At 46.1% G+C, this 22087-nt stretch overlaps 1 protein-coding gene across 3 annotated transcripts; it reads left to right on the top strand.

Annotated features, from left to right (window-relative positions):
* The first annotated feature begins 1201 nt into the window (after positions 1-1201).
* Positions 1202-21917, top strand: FHIP1B (FHF complex subunit HOOK interacting protein 1B). 3 transcript variants are annotated; one of them, XM_040963928.1, is made up of 12 exons: positions 1202-1302; positions 9207-9532; positions 9639-10277; positions 10612-10770; positions 10947-11033; positions 11238-11405; positions 14813-14892; positions 15100-15305; positions 16204-16995; positions 19502-19680; positions 19838-20000; positions 21395-21917. In XM_040963928.1, exons 2-12 carry the CDS (start codon positions 9395-9397, stop codon positions 21754-21756), a joined length of 2973 nt encoding a protein of 990 aa, XP_040819862.1. In that variant the 5' UTR covers positions 1202-1302; positions 9207-9394; the 3' UTR covers positions 21757-21917. The 3 variants fall into 3 exon arrangements, with proteins under 3 accessions (XP_040819862.1, XP_040819863.1, XP_040819864.1); XM_040963929.1 differs by having other exon boundaries at positions 15100-15263; XM_040963930.1 differs by lacking the exon at positions 21395-21917 and having other exon boundaries at positions 19502-19703; positions 19838-19938.
* The last annotated feature ends 170 nt before the right edge of the window (positions 21918-22087 follow it).

Below are 22087 nucleotides of genomic sequence, written 5' to 3' on the forward strand. Positions count from 1 at the left end.
CTTGGCGTCGTCTCACAGTTTCTTCTGCTTCTTTCCCAGGCTCCAGGCACACTGGACTGCTTACACTTCTCCCCATGTTGTTCATTCTTTGTTTTTCTGATACAGGCTTATCATGTATGCTGAAACTGGTTTCTTTCTTTCTAAAAGTTTATTATTTTGAGTAAATTTTAACTTTACAGAAATGTTGCAAAAAATAGTACAGGGAGTCCATGTGAACTGACTCTTGTTCCCCTAATCTTTGGAACCATAAAAGCACAATCAAAGCCAGATTATTAACACCGGGTCAAAACTTTAAACTGTGGGCCTTATCAGAAGGTTGTTTCTCCGTCTTAGTTTATCTTACTCTTGATAGTATCTCCTCCCCGAAGTCTTCCCCTAGCTCCTTCGTCTGTTCATCCCCTCATCCTCTTGTGTAGACGCGTGTGCACATCATGCTAATTGCTCCTCCTAGCCGGTCCCCCTACTACATCACTCCCTGCACTGTGTGACAATTCTATCTGATTAAAGAGCTGAGGTTTTGGAGGGCAGAGAGCAGTTCTGATACCATCCAGACAGGGAGCGCGTATTCCTCGTTCCTGGACCAGAGTTCACAAAGCAGCACAGAGCACGGATGCTGGATGGGCCAAGGAAAGGAGGTCAAAGCCAGAATACGGTGGACTCCAAGGTGCGGCGGGAATGGAACATTCTTGGCCCTCAGCCCCACAGGGCTCCCCGTTTCCACGGCCCCGCCCACTGGCTGACTCCTCCTTCCGGGCCCACGCCCCTTCCACGCCCACTCGCCCAGGGCACCCGTTACTCCGCCCCTTTCGCCGTCCATCACTCTCATAGCTCCGCCCCCGGCCTTTTCCCGCATCTCAAAAGTTGCGTTTCTCTGTAGGTCCCGCCTGCTGCCCTCCGGTTCGACCTTTCTCGGCCGGTTCCACCCACGTTCCGAGGGCCTCCGCCTCTCCAGAGGCCTTCCCCTGTAAGGGGAGGGATTTACAGAACGGAGGGGCGGAACCTCGGCGGGAGACGGAACGCCTCCCTCAAAACGCCGACGGCGACTCCGCCCTTACGCTCTGTCGTTGCCAGGAAACGAGCGTCGACGCGCCGGCTCTGGCCGGGTTTAGCCAATGAGCTGGCACGCCACTGGCCAGTCGTGCGTCGCTGGGCGGTTACGTGTGGTGCGCGGAGGCGCGGGTGCGTGTGGCGCGGGGCGGGGCGCGGCTGGGGCGCCTGAGGAGCGATGGCGGCGGCCTGAACTCACCTAGCAGCACCGCAGCCCTGAGGGCCTGGCCGCTATCGGGCGTGTGTGAGCCGACGGTAGGCGTGGACCCGCGGACCCGGAGAGGCGCCAGAGGCCGTGAGGGGCAGGGAGAGTGATGGCACCGAGCCTGAGCACCGCTGGCTGTGCAGGGACAGGGCGCGGGGCTGGCAGGTGGTATGGACTTGAGTATGGGAGGTAGGGGAGCAGGGTGAGATCCCGGGGCGGAATGGACAGGTAACGGGCTTGCAGTGGGAGGGTTGCGTTGCTCTCTGAGGCGCGAGCTGGAAGGTACTCGCGAACGCGACTCCCTGAGGGGCTGGGGCTGCCGAGGGCAGGAGCGAGGGACAGCCCTGGCACCGGCGAGGCCCGGGTGAGGAGGAGGAGGAGGAGGGAGGAGGGCAAAGGCGGGAGCCTGCGGCTTGGAAGCGAATTGCGAGGCAGGTGGAGGCCGGGGAGGAGGAAGGAGTGAGACTTGGGGAGGCTGTTGCGGTTGGCTCCTGTCCAGTGCGTGGACTGTCCTGTCCGGTGAGAGCAGCAAGTAGACCAAGTAGGACAACTAGTGCGGAAGCGTTGTGTGCTCGGTTTTTCTTTTTCCATAGAGTCTTCATGTTTTAGAGGACAGAAAAAAATAACTGTGAGACAGTCATTTTTGAGGTTCCCTGGAAGCCCAGCCACCCGTTCTTCCTTGGGGCCGGGACGTGGGTCACGCAGGTTCTTTGGCCATGGGTGCTGGTGTCCTCCTCTGCTGCTGGGGGACCTGGCCTCGCTACTGCTCCTCACCTAGGAGTTGTGTGTCCTTCCGATGGCTGGCCTGTAGTTTGGACTGACCACTTTCTGGTGCTGCTTATCCTTTCGTGGAGGTCGCATGGATTGTCACATGCAACAACATATTTAGGTGCCCAAGTAAGGTGGCTTTGTTGTCCTTGTTACCTTTGTTGAAGTACTTATTTGCTCTTATTTACAATTTGATTTTTAATAAAAATTTAAATTTAAATTCAATCTCTTACTGTGTACATTTAAAATTTAAAATATTCATGTGCAGAATTTGATGCGTTTTGACCTATACACAGACTTGTGAAGCCGTTAGCACCCTTAAGATACTGAACTTTTTGACCAATATTTTCTCCTGTTACCTTTGTGGTTTACTCCTTCTATGCCCTGTAATTATTATTATTTTTTTAAAATTTTGGCCCCTTTCTGCCTGTCAGCCAACAAATGCATCAAAATTTTAGAAAATTGGATTGAAACTCCATTGAAATAAATGGAGCTTTGCTGATCAAACGAAATTTGCTTGCCACTAAGTTTTCCTCTGTGTGGACTGCAACATCTTGACTCTAACCTCACAAGGAGTTAGCGCGACCTTGTTCAGACCGTTCCCTAAGAATTAGAGGTAGTCTCATTTCCCATTTAATTCTTGAGTGTAGGCCTCAGAGGCAACTGTAACATCCTGTGGTAAGCTGTCTGTACTTCTCTTTAGAGGCCAAACAAGTCTTCATGCTTGTGGAACCCTGGGAAAGCCTGCCCACTTCGAATTCTATGGAATTCATAGCAGGGGTTCCTAAATACTAGCCTAAGGACTCAGTCTGTGATAGTGTTCATCCATCCCAGGAGTAAGGAGAAAAATAAAACAGCATAGTAAGTTTAAAGATAACTTTATTTTGATCATTCATTTTTTTAAAGATTTAAAAAAAAAATTTATTGGAAAGGCAGATTTACACAGAGCAGGAAAGACACAGAGAAAAATCTTCTATCTGCTGATTCACTCCCCAGTGGCTGCAACAGCTGGAGCTGAGCTAATTCGAAGCCAGGAGCCAGGAGCTTCTTCTGGGTTTCCCACATGTGGCTGCAGGGTCCCAAGGGTTTGAGCTTTCCTTGAGTGCTTTCCCAGGCCACAAGTGAGGAGCTGGATGGGAAGTGGGGCCGCCAGGATCCCATATGGGATCGTGGTACATGCAAGGCAAAGACTTTAGCCACTAGGCTACCAAGCCGGGTCTTTAAATTATCATTCTTATTCTTTTGCTATTAATATGCTCTTTCAGTTAATGAAATAACAGTGTTAGTAAATGGTGGATTTATTAATTTACTTGAAAGCTGAATGATAGAAGGAGAGAGATCGATCTTTCATAAACTCTTTCATAAACTGTAACAGCTGGGGCTGGGTCAGGCCAAGGTTAGGAGCTGAAAATCCATCTGGATCTCTCATGTGGTGGCAGAGACTTGAGTGCTTAAGCTGCCATTTGCTACCTCCCAGGTACATTAGGCTCTTGCCTAATGTGGAGTGGCTGGGACTCAACCAGGATCTCTGGTATGTAATGTGGGCACCCCAAGAGGAATCATAACCTGCTTCCCTCAGTGTCATTTCTAGATAGTAGATCACATCTTAGTAACAATAGGAGTTAAGTCTCCTGTCAGAGGACTCCTAGGTCCTGTCCGTAATCTTGGTCACGCTGGAGATTACGTAAGCTTGTTGTTTGCTGTATAGAACTCTTTGTTGAAATGACAGTGCATTAAGCGTAATGAATTTTCACAATGGCTTAATGCTATGTGGTTGATCTAAGAGGATGAAACAGATGAGAATGGTGATGAAGAAATAGAAATATATTTTAAGTTCTCTGGTAACCATTTATTGCACAAATGCAGAGGGCCAGGCTTTCTATGCTGGGGACATAAATTCATTGATTTGATAAGTCTTCTTGAGCAAATAGTTTGCCCTCATGAAGCTCATCTTTTATTAGAGAAGATTAATGAGGTATGGTCTTCTGAAGTCTCAGGAAATTCTGAGTTGGAAGACTGAGAAGATTGTTTCAATTCAGAGAAATATGTGAAATGTAAAAATGTATCAGTAGGTGTTGATAATGTCTCCTTATTTAGACCTGGGCTTTCCCTGTGTTCCACACGTTAATTTGTGTATCTCCAGGCAGTTCAAAATTGACCTGTCCAAGCCCTCACTGTCTGCCCTGCCTGGTTTCACAGCTCTATGACCTGTCTCAATCTAGGCAAGGACTTCATTGCCTTTTTCCATCCTTTCTGTTTCTTCACTTCCCCGAATTCAATAAGTCATTAAAATCTTAGTACATCTTAATGCATCTGCTCTTTCTTATTTTTATTTTCATTGACTTGTCTTCTTCATTGTAGCTGTAGTCTAGTTCCTACTCAATACTCATATGATTTTAAAACAGTCTGCTGTCTTAAAACTCTACCACTACAATGCTCTTTCTAAAGAAAAAATATGAATCTGAATATATAATCGCTCTGGTTAAAAACTTTAATGGTTTCGTTTGCTGTAGCACAACTTCAGAATTCCTTATATGGCATCATTTGGCTTGAATTTACCTCTCTAGCCTCATCTCCTGCCACTCCCTTGTCTGTGCTTGAGCTTGAAGAAATTGTTCACTGTTCTCTGGTAAACATGTTACTTTTTTCCAGAAGTGATATCTTCACAATAACGGCTTCCTTGCTGGGAATGCCTTGGCTTATCTGTTAGGCTGTTTGTTCAATTTCACCTGCTTCCATCTTTGTCATCCTCACAGAAGTAGGTATAGCTTTGTGTGACATGAAGACTCACAGTTGTAAAGAGGAGTTGCTGTGTGACGGAGGTTCACAAAGTGGATTGTAAGGGCTCTGGTGGAGTCAGGTCAGGACATATGTTTAAGAAGCAGAGGTGTTTTGTGTGGAAGGGAGGGAGTGAGTTGGGATCTTATCTTGCTATCCCATGTGTCTGAGGAGTAGACGAGCAGGGAGCATATAGGTGGGCTGAATACAAGTTGGTAGGCTCCTACTTTTGTTTTTACTTTGTATTTCTGTGAGTTTTGATGAGGTCTTTCCAATTTTGGTATTTGGTGTAACTGCCCATTCATGCCACTTTTGTCAGCAGTCAGTATTACCTAGGAAGAGCCAGGACCTTATTGACCTGTTCTTGGAATGTCCCTTTGCTCTCTCCCTGCCTGACATAGACATTCCAGGTATATCTGTCCCCACTTCCCTCCTTCTCTTTGCCTCTCCCAGGACAAAGTTTCTTAAGTGAGCCCGAGCTACTTCTTGCCTGGTGTCTGCCTATAACCTTGTATTTTGGGTTCTACAATACCTACCTAAGCTTGGCCATTTGTGTGACTAAGAGATGGCTCCTCCCCTCCTTTACTGTCCTGCAGCTGACCTAAGGTGAACCTGGGGAAGGGGATGGTCTACTTTGGACTTGATTATGGGAGGAAAGGGCGTACGGTAAGCACGTGGTGATTTCATTTGCAAGGATATAAGCAGGTGTAGAAACAAGCAGCTGTGGCCTTCTTTTATGCTTCTCTGGTGTGTGAACAGTGCTCTGGTTAAATGTTAACTCTTGGGTTCTGAGACACCGATTCTAGACTGACTCTGTGAGATCTTTGAAAAGAGAATGGAGAGGTGTGAGAGAGGAATGATGCAGCCTTCCTGAGGCCTGTGAGCAGGGCTGTTTTTTTGGTCAGACAGTAAAGCAGTGGTGGGCAACTCAGGTAGACTACTTGGTACTGGAGGTGGTTTAGTTTTGGATGTTGCCTGGTGCTTGCTCACTGTAATGCTCTCTGTAATGTACGTGAGATGGTGAGCATGGACACATCAGAGCATGTCAGGTGCCTCTGTTCCGTCAGAGATATTTTTTAAACAGGATCAGGGAGAGGGGAGGAAAAAAAGGAACATGTGATTTCTATACTGGAAGTACTTTGTAGGTTACCTAAGTTTTGAAACTAATAATGCTTATTTCACCAGTTTACAGATGAGGAAACTGACTGAAGCTGAGATGTGTGAAGTGAATTATTTGAAGCCACACAGCTGGAAAGTGGTGGACTGAGATTCAGACCTTTGTTGGAGGGCTTCTGGAGGTCAAACTTTAACTGCTGCTTTGTGATTATGGTTTTTTTGGTCATAAGGTCTCTGATTTGAGATACCCTTGAATGAGATATGATTGAGAAAGTATATTCTGTAAATAGTAATGTTCTTTCATCAGTCAGGCTTCTTCAAAGAGGCAGATGGTCCAGGCTGGGTTTAAGAAGAGTTTAATAAAGGGACTATGTAAACAAAGGTATGGGCAGAGTTTCAGGAACCAACAAGGGATGGTAAGGTATCCAAGGCTAAAAGCAGCAACAAGGGCTGGTAACAGGAGAGAGTTCTTTGTCTTTGCCTTCCCCAGTCCGTATTTACTTGGGACTGAAGTACTGGGGAAGATGAGCAAGTACTTTTTCCAGTGCACCCTTGGTGCTAATAGCTATCAATCTGTGGCCATGTTTGATGGCTTATACAAAACGGTATGAGGGACTGGGCACCTGTCTGTGGCTTTACCTCCTTTCTACCCATTCTTTTCCATCCTCATTCTTGTGGGCATGTGAGAGAAGGAAGGGTGGGGTGGAGGGACATGATAAATTTATCTGAAGTGGCACTCATCCTTTATCTTTATTTATTGATTATACTTTTCTAAATGATTTATTTATTTCTATTGGAAAGTCAGATTTAAAGAGAGAAGGAGAGACATAGAGAAACTTCTTCAATCTGCTGTTTCATTCCCCAAGTGGCTGCAACAGTTGGAGCTGAGCTGATCTGAAGCTGGGAGCCACGAGCTTTTCCGAGTCTCCCATGTAGGTGCAGGGTACCAGGGCTTTGGGTCATCCTCGACTGCTTTCCCAGTCCACAAGCAGGGAGCTAGATGGGAAGTGGAGCATCTGGGATATAAACCAATGCCCATATGGGATCCCAGAGCATGAAAGACAAGGACTTTGGCTACTAGGTTACTGCACCGGGCCCTATCCTTTCTCTTTTGTTTTCATTGACAGAGAAAATAGTACCTCTTTTTTAGACTAATGCTATACTTGATCTATTTATTTATTTGTTATGTATGTATTTTTACTTTCTATCTTGTTTATCAGAGAAAGAAAAAGGAGAGGGAGAGAAACAGAGAAAATGAATCTCCCATAGGGGCAGGCCAGGCCAAAACCAGGAGGTAGGTGTTCTGTCTGGGCGTCCCATGTGGGTGGCAGACTCAAGTCCGTGAGCCGTCCGTGCTGCCTCCCAAGGGTGTGGGTTAGCAGGAATCTGGAATCCAGAGGGCAACCTGGATGTGAACCCAGGCACTTTAATATGGAATCTGGACATCCCAAATGGTACCTTAACCACTAAACCAGTTGTCCACCCATATGCTGTTTTTAATATGAAGACAGCTTGCCCCTCTGCGCTCTGCATAGCCAGTATCTGACTGTTAAAGATCCAAGGCAGATATTTACCTCTGCGGAATCCTTTCACAGCACTCTCGGCAGTTAGTTGCTTTCCTTTGAGTCCCGGTGACAGTTCTGTTTAGAATATTTGCTGAATTTGTGTCTGTGCTCCCGCAGTTATTTTTATCCATCTCTATTTCCAGTACTTACTTAGTACAAGGTTCAGTACTTTCATTAGCATGAATGTACTTTGAGCTAATCAGCTAGTAAGCCATGCCTGCTGTGCAGGACTGCTTCCGTCTGTAAGACTGTCTCTGCTCTAAAGAAGGTTTCTGAGAGCATAGTTTCTACCTTTCTTTAGTTGTGAGGTGGTAATTGTGGGAGTACCTGGATGAAAGGAGATGTTGTCTATTATGACCTCAGGGCCGATCGTGGGAATGGTGCCCAGTCTAAACTCCTTGAGCTGTTGTTGAGTGACAAGAGGAAGGACAAATAGAACCACATCTTTCCCCTCAAAGTTCTATGCTCTTGAGACGCAGTACTAATGAGGGTTCGGCTGGAGTGACAGAGAAGGATCTGTAGGCTGGAGCTTGGACCAATAGCTATTTTGGCAGCTTCCACCCCTCTTATGAGGGAATCTTGCTACAATCCTGGGGTGGATGCTGCACGTACCTGGCAGAAATGAGGACTGTGAGAGTGTGTCTCACTGTAGTGAGAATAGATCTGCTGTTTGATTGTTTCTGAGTTGCACCTTTTTTAAGAGTATTCAGTCAGTTGTGTGTGGTTTTTTGCCCATCTTGCAGAGGCTTTGGGAAGGTTTCTAGAGAGGGACCTGTGTTATAAAGAAGGAAATTTCATCCTGAATGGAGGGCTGAGTAAGATCAAGGCTGTTTCTTGATTGCTTGCTCATTCATCAACTCACCTAAGTTTTCATCCATTTAAAAGCTGTTTAGTGCATCCCTAGGCATTGCTGATGGTAAGGGGGAAACAGTAATAAAGAAGATAAAGTCTGTACTCAGAGAGTTTATTTTTTAGTGGGGAGTAAAAGTTGCAAAGAAGTAAGTAGACAGCTAGAAAATGAAGGTGGGGAGATGTGCTAGTTAGATAAAATTGTTAAATAAGGCCTCTCTGGGGAGATGGCATTTGAAAAGAACTTTATAATGAAAGCAATGTAAAGAGGAAGGGAATATTCCAGGTACAGGGAACTGACATACTCAGGATGGCTGTGTGACCAAAATATAGGTAAGGAGAATGATAGGTTATGTAGATGAGATAATTTGATTTTATATTGGCTCCTGTGCGCCAAGGTGAGGATTTGGATTATTATTGGTGTCAAAGGAAGCTATTGGAAAATATTCAACAGAGAACAAACCTGATATGAGTTAGGTTTAAAAATATTACTTTGGTTGCTATGTGGAGAGTAAACTCTGAGAAGGACAAAAATTGAAACAGACCAGATTGGAAGGTATTGCAGTTACGAGGCATGTTTTGAGAGAACAAATGATAGAGGTTTGCTGATGACTGGATATTGGAAGGGAGGAAAAGCAGAAACAAGGATGATACCCAGATTTTTGGCCTTAGCATACAATTGAGTGTCAATATTTATTGAATTAGAAAAGATTTGAAAGCAGAAATCAAGAGATCTGTTTTAAACATGTGATGTTTCAGATACTGACTCTGTGTGTGTGTGTAATTTTCAGTGGTGTGGTAGTTCTGAATTTGTCCTTCTGGAGAATACAGAGAGTGAGCTGCTGTTTATTTCTTCCATTTTTCTCTCTTTGAAATAGATTTGCAAGTCTGGACTGGGCGGTGGCTTCTTGGCTTACTACTATCTGGTGTAACCTTTGGCTCGATGGCCAACCAGTGGCTCCTACAGACCGGATGAAGCAGACTGGAGACAAAAGTGGAGAAAGCCTCCAACTGGCACATCCTCAGAGTGTAGCCCTCTGGCTGCTGGCCTTGCCCAGCTTGCCACATGGAGAGGATGAACTGGCTGAGCAGACTGGCCTCTCGAGGCCCTGGGCACCGTGTGCCTCAAGGGGCCAGTCTGCAGACACCTGTCATGGCTGATCCTGAGACCTGCCTCATGGTGTTCAAGAATCACTGGTCCCAGGTATGAGACTGTCAGAGTGCTGTGTCCATTGGGTAACTAAACATGCCATTGTGTTTAGTTACTTTGTCATGAAAGATTCCTTCCATCTTCTATCCTTTACCCCTAGGTTGTGCGAATCCTAGAGCGACAAGGCCCTCGAGCAGCTCCTGGGGGTGCGGATGACCTCAGCGCTGTGCGCAACCACACTTACCAGATGTTGACCCTGCTAGCAGAAGATCGTGCAGTCCCTTCAGCCCCCACAGGCCCAGGGCCCCTGTTGGAGTTTGCTCTGCGTGAGGATTTGCTGACTCGTGTGTTGGCATGGCAGCTGCAATGGGATGAGCTTGGGGATGGGGTTGAGGAACGTCGGGCTGAGCAGCTGAAACTTTTTGAGATGCTAGTGAGTGAAGCTCGCCAGCCACTGTTGCGGCATGGTCCGGTTCGTGAGGCTCTGCTTATCCTGCTGGATGCCTGTGGCCGCCCTGTGCCCAGCAGCCCGGCACTGGATGAAGGCCTGGTGCTATTTCTCAGCCAGCTGTGCGTGTGTGTGGCCCAGGAACCGTCATTACTCGAGTTCTTCCTTCAGCCACCTCCGGAACCTGGAGCTGCGCCCCGACTTCTTCTGTTTTCTCGCCTTGTCCCTTTCGTCCATCGAGAGGGCACTCTGGGCCAGCAAGCCCGTGATGCTCTCCTTCTGCTCATGGCTCTGTCAGCTGGGAGCCCCACCGTGGGCCGCTACATCGCGGATCACTCTTACTTCTGCCCGGTTAGCATCCCTTCAGGTTGGGGAGGGAAAAGGGCATGGTATGTAGACACTGAGCAGCCTCTTTCTATCCAGGAGTTGTGGAAAGGCTATATACTAGAAATCTCCAGGAAATAACCCCCTGAGTTTGAAAGCAGCCCACTGGAATTGTGGGGGATAGAATATAGGCCCAGACGGACAGGGCAGATATTAGGTTTTTGGTGGGCCAATGTTCCCAGGTGAGATTCTGGCACAGTGTATAGTTCAATACTTTACCCCTACTTATATCAACACTCTGGAATAGTAGCTTTCCTGTGCCACTTTTTGTACTGTCTGAGCCTTTGGTCACTTCCTGTAGGTGCTGGCCACAGGGCTGAGTGCCCTATACTCTTCACTGCCCCGAAAGATAGAAGTGCCAGGAGATGATTGGCACTGCCTGCGGCGAGAGGACTGGCTGGGGGTGCCCGCTCTTGCACTCTTTATGAGTTCTCTAGAGTTCTGCAATGCAGTCATTCAGGTAGGCTGGGATTCCTAGGAAATATGGCCTTTCGTCATTTTGGGGAGATGAAGTAGGAGGGGTGTCTTCCCCGGGGTTCTGCTGTTCTGCCATCTTTGGGGTAGGGTCTGACTGTACTGTCCTTTTCCCATCCAGATAGCAGTCCCTCATCTTCCTGTTCTCTCACACCTTTTCAGGTGGCTCATCCCCTGGTACAGAAGCAGCTGGTGGATTATATTCACAATGGGTTCTTGGTGCCTGTTATGGGACCTGCCCTGCACAAGGTGAGAGTCACGGGTCGCAAAGCAGATTTGAGTCTGGGCCTTAGTGTGGTGCCTTCCAGTGACTAGACCAGTGTGGGAGGCAGTGGTGGGGGCTTGCTCTCTTCTTTCCCATCAGTTCCTGATTTTTGCTTACAATGCAGGGGACATGTTTCAGGGTATGGGTAGGGAAACCCTAAATTTTCACTTTCCCTTCTATTGGTGCAGACTTCTGTGGAGGAGATGATCGCCAGTACTGCCTACCTGGAGCTCTTCCTGCGAAGTATCTCAGAGCCTGCCTTGCTACGTACTTTCCTGCGATTCCTGTTGTTACACCGGCATGACACCCACACCATCCTTGACACCCTCGTTGCTCGTATTGGCAGTAACTCCCGGGTATGGCCCTCCCCTCTGTCCCGGCTTACCTGGGTGAGCCGTCTTCTCTGTCTGACCTTTGCTTGGAAGGTGTTCCTGACCTCTTTTGACCTTTGTTTCCAGCAATCACTTCAAAATTAGGTGGCAGTTGCTTTCCAGCATTTAGCTTTTAGCCATTTTAGGGACAGATTTTAATCTATTTCTCTTTCTTAGGATACAAGAAACTCAATCCCAGTTACCTTTTCTGGGTGACTGGTTGCTGTTATGACTGTAGGTTTCACTGTTGTGCAGTGCTTGTACGGCTGGCCTGAGATTCTCTTCATCCGCTTCATCTCTTGAGATCACTTTGGTTATTGTGTCTGCTCTGATAGATGGTTTAGCTGTTACTAGTGTTCTTACCTTCTCTCCCATTTGCTGCATTTGACCTGTAACCTGGGCACTTACCCACCTGCACTTCCTCCTAAACATTTTTATCAACTGTTCATTTTGTACCTTAAAGTGTAGTATGTGTATCATTCAGTATAGTACATATAACATATAAACAAGCAGACACTGATGCTGAGTTCACAGAATTTACTTTATTTAGAGAAGTGAGACAGGCAAACATGGATAAACTAATTGGAAATTGTGGTCAGTATCATGAAAATTACCAAACAGGATGCGTAGAAAATGAGAAGGTGATCAAGAAAGACCTCTCTGAGGAGGTAAAATTGATCTGTGACATATGGTTGGAAAAGAATTAGCCCATTGACCATCCAGTGGGAGAACATTCAGATAGAGGGAGTGGCATGCAAAGGACATCAGATGGAGGCAGAACATAGTGTACTTAAGGAAATGAAAGACCAGAAATGTAGGAGTGAGAGGGACAAGGGCATGAGATGCAAGTTGAGAGCTAAGTAAGATTCAGATTGGCATGTCCTTTGTAGATGGTGGTGAGGAGTCTGAATTTTAACTGGTAGAAGTATATACAAAATGGGTAAATAGTTTTCCTAGGGAAATGAAGTATTAGTTTAGCCATGGATTTTATGGTATTTATTTTGGTTTTAGGACAGTTTTTATTTCCTTCCTTTATTATGAATAGTTGAGGTTTCCTGGATTCTTGTGTTTAAAATTAAAGTTCTTTGATCACTAAGAGTTCTGAAAAACTGTTCTAGATAATTGAGATATTTGGTTAGTGAGATTCCTGCAGAGTTGTATTTTGCATCAGTATATTTATTTCTTAAAATTTATTTTTAAAGTTTATTTATTTTCATTGGCAAGTCAGATTTACAGAGAGAAGGAGAGACAGAGAGGAAGATATTTCATCTACTGGTTTACTCCCTAAGTGGCCGCAACAGCCAGAGCCGAGCTTAAAAACATTTTAATGTGCTTGTGGTGCCAGATCTCTCCTGTTTCAGATGCTCATGTTGAACATGCAGATGGGTCTGTTGTACTTTCTGGTTCTTTCAAACTTGATTCTGTTGGCCTTTGTATCTTCTGTAACCTGTCTTTTATGCATCTTAGTAAATTACCAGTCTGTATGCCTATTCGTATCTAGTGGTTTCCTATTTTTGTTTTAACAAAATATCACAAATTCAGTGGCTTAAAACAACAAGTATTTTATCTTACAGTTTTGGGGGTTGTGATCTGAGACAAATTCCAGCAGTTTGAAATCAAGGTGTTAGGGTAGTTGGGAGCTGTGTTCCTCTAGAGGCTTCAAGGGAGGCTCTGATGAATTGCCTTTTGGGGTTCTTGGCACAATTAATATCCTTGCACTTGTGGGTCTGAGATCTCCTTGCTGTCTGCTGGAGACCATTTCCAGGTTAGAGGGCTGACCAATTTTCTTGGCTCTGGACTGCATCTTTCATTTCCATTAATAAAGGGTCCAGTTCCTGTAACACTTCAAATTTCATTTCCTACTTTTTGACAAAGTTGGAAGAGTTTCTGCTTTTCAGGAACCAAATCGTGTGGTTTTATTGTGCCCAGCCAGATAATCTAGGAATCTCCCCATTTCACATTCCACAATCTCAGTTATGTCTGTCAAGTCCTGAAGTCCTGCCACATAAGGAAAAATGCTTGCAGGTCATAGCAATTAGGATGTGGATATTTTTAGGGGACTGCTTTTCTACCTTCCATACTACTTTTTCAGTGAGCCTGGATTTTTCCTTGATAGTTAACAGTGGTCATTTAGAATAAGTCCTCTGAACATCCATGCTGTCTAAAATGAGAACTGCTATTTCAACTTTTTTCTGCTTTGTGGGTGACTTTTTGAATTTATTTGAATGGCAGAGTTACACAGAGAGACAGAGGGATATAAAGACAAAGAGAGAGAAGTCTTCTATTCATGAAAAAGAGAGAGAGAGGTCTTCTATTCATGAGAGAGAGAGAGAGAGAAAGAAAGTCTTTTATTCACTGGTTCACTCCCAAAGTGGTTACAATGGCTAGATTGAGCCTGTCCAAAGTCAGGAGCTAGTAGCTTCTTCCAGGTCTTTCAGATGAATGTAGAAGCCTAACTTGTGGGCCATCCTCTGCTGCTTTCCCAGATACATTAATAGGAAGCTGCTTCAGAAGTGGAGTGGCTGGGACTCAAATCGATGCCTCTGTATGGCTAGAGCCACAGGTGGAGGTTTTAGTTGCTGTGCCACAGCACCAGCCATTATGTGGTTGACTTTTAATTCTCCCAATCATTTAACAGATAAGAAGATTAGTTTTTGCAGGTAGTGCTACACACTAAGACCCCATGAGATGTCTTGAGAGACTCCAGGGTATCTGAGCTATTTGTCATAAAGGAACTATAAACAAAATGCTGTGGACATTCAGAGGAGTGAGGTAGAGCTTACAGGTGTTTCCCCACTCAGAGATCCACTACCCTTCTCCTTTTTCCTGCCAGCCACCCTGAACTTTATCCCACCTTCTGAAAGATACACTGGTTTTGGAGAGGTGACTCAGACTTAATGTTCACAGCCCCACCCACTTCCCAGTTGGACTTTGTCCAGGTTTCCTGTTTTCTTATTGGCAGGTGTGTAGTTACTGTGATGCTGTAGTCCCACTGACAGGCATTCACTTAGGTACCATGTTGTTATTTCTTATTAGTCATTCACACAGGAACAGTATTGTTTAGTGTCTCTTTTCTCTGTTTTTGTTCAGGTATTGCTAAAATCTCTGTTAATAGGTATCCATAGCCAGAGAATCTATTAATAGAAAAATGGTCTGTGGAAACCCATCAGGTTTGACATGGTTCATTCCTTTTGGTGGATAACAAAATCTTTCCCATAGGGACTGTATGCTATCTAGTTAGTACTGTAATGACTACTGTTGATTTGTACTGTACGCGTTTGTTCCTCTTGGAGTGGCTGGTTGGGTGTGGGGCTGGGAGAGGCTCCCATTTGGTAAATAGTCTGGAGGGTAGAGAGACCTTATGGTGACTCCTCCCTCCTCCCCACCCTCAGCTCTGCATGGTCTCTCTGAGTCTCTTCAGAACCCTCCTGAACCTCAGCTGTGAGGATGTCCTGCTGCAGCTGGTTCTCAGGTACCTGTCGGGGCAGGGCTGAGGGATGGCTGACCCTGAACCTTCAGAGTCCTCAAGGCTTGTGCATTGCTGGGCTTTATGAGGTGGCTCATGAGTGTCCTCTTAGAGCCTGGCATAACCATTTAGTTCCACTGGCCTGTGGGTCTCTTAGGCCCTATCATTTCCTTCCTGATCCACCCTGTATCTCTTTTCTGCTGTTTTTCCCAGGTATCTTGTCCCATGTAACCACGTGATGCTGAGTCAGAAGCCAGCTGTGCGTGATGTGGACCTATATGGACGAGCAGCTGACAAGTTTCTCTCCCTAATCCCACGCTGTTGTCGGCACCATGCCCCCAGCCCACCTCGTCCAGAGCATGCCTCATGGGCACGAGGTGGGCCTAGCAGAGAGGCAGGGAGAAGGGAGGACATCACGGGTATGGCCTATGTTCTGTGGGAGTCAAGCAAGAATATAGGGCTAGGGTGAGGGGAGGGAGGTGGGCATGAGTGACATTTCTTCTTTCGGGAGATTGATGAGCAGTCTTATGAGACAGAACAGGAAAAAGACTCACTGATCAGGCCTTATCCTGACATATGGCATCTGTCTGCTGCTGTAAACCAATCAAGAAGATTCCTGATCTTGGTAGAAACTTCCAGTCTGCACAGCTTCCCAAAATAATCCATCATGACCCATTTGTGACCTTCCTGAGAGGGCAGTAGTGAGAAGCATTATGATTATAAGCATGCTATCCATGGAAAAACAAAGCCCTTATGTATAACATTAAGCAGGGTACAAACCAAAGTATGTGGGCCACGTGAGATGAGTCCTCAACTCTGAGCAAGATGCTGATCAAAGTGTGTGTGCCAAAGGGAGATGGCTGTGTCTCCCCAGTCAAGAAAAGCACCTGTTCAGCTCCCCATTGGGAGCCAGTTGGCAGAACCTCTTCCTGCTTTGCCCTTTCGTATTTGAGCATAAGTCTTGTCTGAGTTTTATGTTGACCTCTTGTTAATTTCTATTTGCAATGAGCCAGGGAACGTGAGGCCGCTAATACAAGGAACATTGCTGGTCTCATCAAAGAAATTTAGACTGAGACACATGGACAAAGCTGTATTTCTTCTTCATTTTTCTTCCTATACTCTTCCTGTTTCTGTTGTTTCTCTAGTGGTGATAGTGAGAGAGGCCAGTGAATAAGGACAGAGAGCCTGGAGGTTGGAATGAGCTGTCTGAATAGGTTTCATGTTTTTGCCATCTTATTGCCTTATCTCAGTCACTCTAAATGTCTTTTTTGTCCTTGGACCTCTGTCTGAGTCCTCTCATGTTTTTTCCTTCTGTAGGCCCTGGAAGCCCAAGTATTGACTCCTCTTCTGTGGTGACCATGCCTCGGCCCTCCACCCCATCTCGTCTGGCCCTCTTCCTGCGGCAGCAGAGCCTGGGGGGCTCTGAATCCCCAGGTCCAGCTCCTCGCTCACCAGGGCTTGCTGCATCCCCAGCTTCTAGTCCTGGCCGACGGCCTAGCCCTGTGGAGGAGCCTGGTGAGCTGGAAGACAATTACCTGGAGTATCTTCGTGAGGCGCGCCGTGGTGTGGACCGCTGTGTGCGAGCCTGCCGAACCTGGTCTGCTCCTTATGATGGCGAGCGACCCCCTCCTGAACCCAGTCCTGTTGGCTCCCGGACTAAGAAACGCAGCCTACTGCCTGAGGAGGGCAGAGACAAAGTGGGGAAAGGGGAGGAGGAAGAGCTGGGGAGTAGGGGGCTAATTGGAGGTACAGGGGAGGGTCCTGGCCATCTACCCCCACCCCAGCTCAATGGGGTGCCAGGACCATGGCCTGAGGGACCCAAGAAGGTTCGTCTGGTACCACATGCAGTGCCTAATGAGGGATCTGGGGAACTTCTAGAGGGCACCTTGGAGGGCATGGCAGGACTAGAAAGCTTTGGGCAGGAGCTCCGGGAGCTAGAGGTGGCATTGAGCAATGGGGGAGCTGTCTCAGAGCCCCCCTTAGAACCTCCACTACCTCTTGAGGAGGAGGCGGCCTACGAGAGCTTCACTTGTCCCCTTGAACCCCCTGGCCCCTTCCTCAGCAGCCCTTTGCGGACTCTAAACCAACTGCCGAGCCAGCCTTTCACTGGTAAGCTATTTAGCCTAGGCTTTCTCCCTTGTGTACTCTTTGCATGTTCTTGACTTGTTTGTGCTGGATCTGAGACTTCCTGGCTATGTCATTTGTGTGTTCTTGCCTAGCCTCTCATCCATTTTGCTTCAGTCCTTTCCGGGTACGTGTCATGTCATGCTGTGTCCCTGTGTCTGTCTTCCATGCCTGTGCTGGTTTGAATATTGACTGATGTCTGAGCCTTGTATGTCTGTCCTACGTGCATGTTCCTCCTCTTCTAGTCTGGTCATTTCCTGGGATGTGTGATTAGGTTGTTCTATGTTTGGTGTTTCCTGGTCAATCAAAGCAATGTATCAGAACCATATCAAAGACTGCTACCCTGTAAGAGGCACCTGTGAGCCCTCTTTGTACTGTTGCCACCAGTATATTTGTCTGGTTGTTGAATCTCCTGTCATTTTCACATTGCTCAGGGTTAGCTCTTCCAGTGCTTTTTCTCCTATTGAGAGCCCCTTCCTTCCTGTCTTTTTAAAGATGATCTAATCCCCAATTTTTTTTTTTCCTGTTACTCCTTTACCTTCTTGGTAACAATGACTACCTAGGGAGACTGCTTTTGGGACTTACAGTTAATTGTAAGGATCGAAGCAGATAGCATGAAATACTTCTTTGAGGGCAAATGACAGTGCATGACCCTGAATTCTCTGGGGCTTTCCCAAGCTGAGTTCTCTTAGGCTTGTCATGATGCCCTGGTTAGTTGGGCAAACTGTTCTTTGTTTTTGTTTGAGAGTCAGCCCAGTCTAGCTGTCATCCATCACTGGACAGGAGAACAACCTAAGTGCCTAAGGCTTCACCACAGATTATAGAGTAGAAGTACTTTAAGTTAGCATCCCATCTCTGCCACTGATGCATGTAAATCACTTACTACAGTGTTGGCACGGTGGCAGCTTTTCTCTAGGATGGTCATCTCTGGGAACATGGTATCTTTAAGCTGACCAAGGCAAACCCACACTTCTGTTTGTTTGTAGTTAGGTTGTCATGCTGTGATTGGTCTGTGTCTTGACTAGGCCCAGGGTGTACTCACTATTCTGCTTACAGTACTAGGGCTTCTGTCCTGGAGTCATGCCAGCTACTTGTCCACTACAGACTACAGCTATAGAAAAGCATATTATCTCATTCATTTAGATTGTTGTGCTTGTTCCTGCTTGGAGCCACTAGGAGGTGGCATGCAGGTTTTCACTGTAATCTTAGAGCCTTCCTTTCTCTTTTCTTTTCTTTCCTTCCCTTTTCCTCTCCCTTTCCTCCCTTCTCTCGGTCCCTTCCTTTCTTCCTATTTTTTGGTAAACTCATCTAAGCTTTTTGTCTATTACAAGAAATTCCTTGGATATGAAAGGGGAGCAGGATGACAAAGTTGTGCATTCTCCTGGGACCCTGTTATCTTTATAATTGTTTTTGAGTCTAGACTAGTTCTACGAACCTGGAGTAGAAATGTTTTACGAGTTTTTCAGTATTTACTGCTTCCTGCCTTTCATTATTTTCCTGTCTCAATTTATAGTACAGTTCTTAGGTATGCTGCTTTCGCTTAATCTCTGTTCAGAAAGACTGATGATTCTGGTCTTACTGGTGATGCCATTTAGGTGAGGCTGTTTCTCCTAATAAATGATAATCCTTTCTATTCACTTCTTTCCTAACAGAGTCTGTCTTGAGTCAATTTGCTCTGCCCTGGAATAAGCTATTCCTTTACTTTCCATTCTGTTCCACTTTCGATACGTTTGATGCACAATTCTTGAAAGAGAGTTAGTTTTTTTCCCCCTGGCTCCCTCAAAGATTCCATTCCTCCTGCTCTTCCTGCCTCTTCTAGGTTTAATTAGTCTGTTGTATATCACCTTTTTTGGGGGCTGTTGGGGGATCTTCACCATATCTTTTTGCTTTCTCTCTAACCCAGCAGATTATTCTGACTTCTGGAACCTGAATTTTTCTTCTGCTTCTGTTTTTTTTTTCCCAGTCTTGATCATTTTTTTTTTTTTTGCTTGTTGTTTCTTCTGTTATATCTCTTGAGTGAAGCTGTTGTAAAAACTGAGTATTATGAATATTATGTAGCTTCTGTTTATAATTTCACACGTGAAATCTCCCAGATCTTCCTAATTGCTCCACTTATGTAGATCTTTTTATTTCTCTTTAACTACATGAGGTAGGTATATTCTTATTTTACGAAGAAAAAAGTGAAGCATGGGAAGTTTTGATTTATCTAATAATGTAACTAGTAAAAGGGACAAGATGAAATCTGAAACCAGATCTGTGTGCCTTCAGAGCTGAGGATCTGGCTCTTTAGCTCATGTGTGTGCAAAGCTGGCATCTAGACTCTTTGGGGTCCGTTTTTGTTTGTTGTCTTAGTTCCCGTGGTCACAGAATACTTAGATATACCCAAAGACTTCAAATATTTTTCATCTTTTGGGGATCTCTTATTTTTGGGAGGAATGCGTGCTGTGTGCATTGTGTTCAGGCCTTGTATCCTTGTGCCTACCCCTCCCAGGCCCCTTCATGGCTGTGCTCTTTGCCAAACTCGAGAACATGCTGCAGAACTCCGTCTATGTCAACTTCCTGCTGACGGGGCTGGTGGCCCAGCTGGCCTGTCATCCCCAGCCCCTGCTCCGCTCTTTCCTGCTCAACACCAACATGGTCTTCCAGCCCAGTGTCAAGTCCTTGCTGCAGGTGTGCGATGCATGCATGCATGGGTGCGTCCAGGCTCTGTGGTGGGCTAGGTCCACGGCTGAAGTGACCTTGGGTGGTTTGGGAATAGGCCCAGTGGGAATATAAAGGACTGTCAATCTAGAGCAACCCAGAAATGTCATGAAGTTGTGCTTCATAGGTGCTGGGCTCTGTGAAGAATAAGATTGAAAGCTTTGCAGCCTCCCAGGAGGACTTCCCAGCACTGCTATCCAAAGCCAAGAAGTACCTCATTGCCCGTGGCAAGTTGGACTGGTCTGAGGGTCCTACAACAGGATCTGCCTCTCGCCGCTCTGATCCCCTAGGTGAGGCCTGTCTTTCTATCCTCCCTAGGTAGCCTACTAGCCATTGTTAAATTGAGTTCTTATTAAGGGTAAAACGTTGTACTAGGAACTGAAGTTGTAGAAAACTCAGGCTTCTTGTCAGAAGATAGAATATAATTCTAATTGAGAACCTGATCAGCAGTACTGGCAAAAACTGATCTAGGATTTGGGAACAGGCAAGGGGACATAGTAGTTTCTAGGTTGAGATATTGTTACAGCTTAGCAAAGAACTTTTGTCATGGGATCTTGAGAGATGGGTAGGACAGAAGCAAAGAAGTGAGAGTTTTGCTCAAGAGACATTTTGAACCATGTAGTTGGCATATGAGATTTAAAAGGTGAGCTTGGTAAGACAGGAATGGAATGAAGTATTGGCATAATGCTTGCATTTGAGTGCTTTTGAGATGTAAGAAAGAAGAGGAATTAATATGACCACAAATTTCTGAATCTAGATTTTTCATTTAACAAATATCTGAGCAGTTGCCATATGTACTGTGCATTGTGAAAGATTCTGCCAGTTAATAGATTTAAGTAACATCGTTGTAGTCATTTAGGGATAAAGAATAGGAACTTTTAGCATGACCTAGGCCTTAGTAATGTTCTTGGGCCCAGATCCAGGGATGTAGGCAGAAAAGTGAAAGGGAGAAAACACTGTTTACATCACTTACTTGATTCTAAGCTGATATGAGGTTATCTGGCCACAAGCATTGGGAGGTGGCCTTTGTTAATATAGGATGGAGATTGGTGAATGAAAAATGGTGAAATAGAGCGGATCTTAGAGGGACAGGGAAGCATGACAGAAATGAAACAGTCTTTGAACTAACTGCATGTGTAGCTCCTGTCAGCATTGAAGCGGCAGAGGATGTGGGTCAGGTGTTGTGCTGTGCAGGGCAAGTTGAGAGTGGTGGGCTCTAGTTTAGGAGGCTGATGGGAAGCCTGAAAGCCTGTGGACTCAAGATGAATAGCTTGGTGGGCAGAGTAGTGTTTGGATAGAGAATTTCTGAGTGCAGAGACATGGAAAAGGAAGGAGTATTAACTGGGAGTGAAGTGACTGGAGTGTAGACTGGTTAAGCTTGAGGATGGCAAGTGGCTGGATGGGGAGGCCGCATGAGGGAAAAAGGCTGGATAGGCAGGATTTTTGTGTTAGGACAAGAATTCCCCTCCGCATTGTGGTCCTCAGGGTTATCTTCTGAGGAAGAATAGGGAATTGTGCTTGAGTTTCATTTTATGTACATTTTATCTTCTATTCCCTTAGTACGCTAGTAGAAAACTAAGAATCCTTTGTATTGGGGGCAGGAGGGAGGGTGGTGGATATCATTTCCATACCTAGGGAGGTTCCCTCATGCCAGCACCTTCATGATACCCCTGTTTATTCCCAGTGAAGAGCCGGAGGCCATCCTTGGGGGAGTTACTCCTGCGGCATGCACACAGTCCAACCAGGGCCCGGCAGGCGGCACAGTTGGTCCTTCAGCCTGGGAGAGACGGAGCAGGACTTGGCCTAGGTGGGGGCTCCCCTGGGACTTCAACTCCAGTTCTACCCGCCAGGGGCGGGGCCCCTGAGCGCCAAGGTGAGGCTCTGCGAGTCAAGAATGCTGTCTACTGTGCAGTCATTTTCCCTGAGTTTCTCAAGGAGTTGGCTGCCATATCCCAGGCCCATGCTGTCACCTCGCCTTTCTTGTTGGATACTTCAGAGGAGGGATCTGGCCCTCCCACCTCAGGCTCTGGGCCCCTGAATCCTTAACTTTCTTCCATGGACAATCAGTGCCACAAGTGCTCTGGGCTGGGGCCAGGGCACAGGCTCCTTTTTATGTTCAGAGGCCATGGCAAAAGGACTTTTTAATTTATTTCAGATAAATGTTTTATGGAGAACTTGTTGCAATATGTATAAAAGGGAAATCTCTATTCTGTGCTCATTCTTATTTCCTACCCTTTTATCATGGGCTGGAGCCCTAAAGATGATTGTATGTGATGGGGAGGTGGTCAGGGATGCTTTCTCTCTCATGGTGGAGGGCCTCAATACCAGGGTTTCAGGGTATCCTTAGGCCCTGAGAGAGTGAGGGCACTTAAAGCCT

This window comes from Ochotona curzoniae, unplaced genomic scaffold (genome assembly GCF_017591425.1).
Source record: "Ochotona curzoniae isolate NIBS_2020 unplaced genomic scaffold, NIBS_Ocur_1.0 scaffold_3223, whole genome shotgun sequence".
Taxonomy (NCBI): domain Eukaryota; kingdom Metazoa; phylum Chordata; class Mammalia; order Lagomorpha; family Ochotonidae; genus Ochotona; species Ochotona curzoniae.

Excerpts from the sequence above, each read along its gene's own strand:
- FHIP1B (XM_040963928.1), top strand. The coding sequence starts at position 9,395 with ATGGAGAGGATGAACTGGCTGAGCAGACTGGCCTCTCGAGGCCCTGGG. Across the intron at positions 9,533-9,638 it reads TCAAGAATCACTGGTCCCAG|GTTGTGCGAATCCTAGAGCG; the intron begins GTATGAGACTGT and ends CTTTACCCCTAG. Across the intron at positions 19,681-19,837 it reads GTGTCAAGTCCTTGCTGCAG|GTGCTGGGCTCTGTGAAGAA; the intron begins GTGTGCGATGCA and ends TGTGCTTCATAG.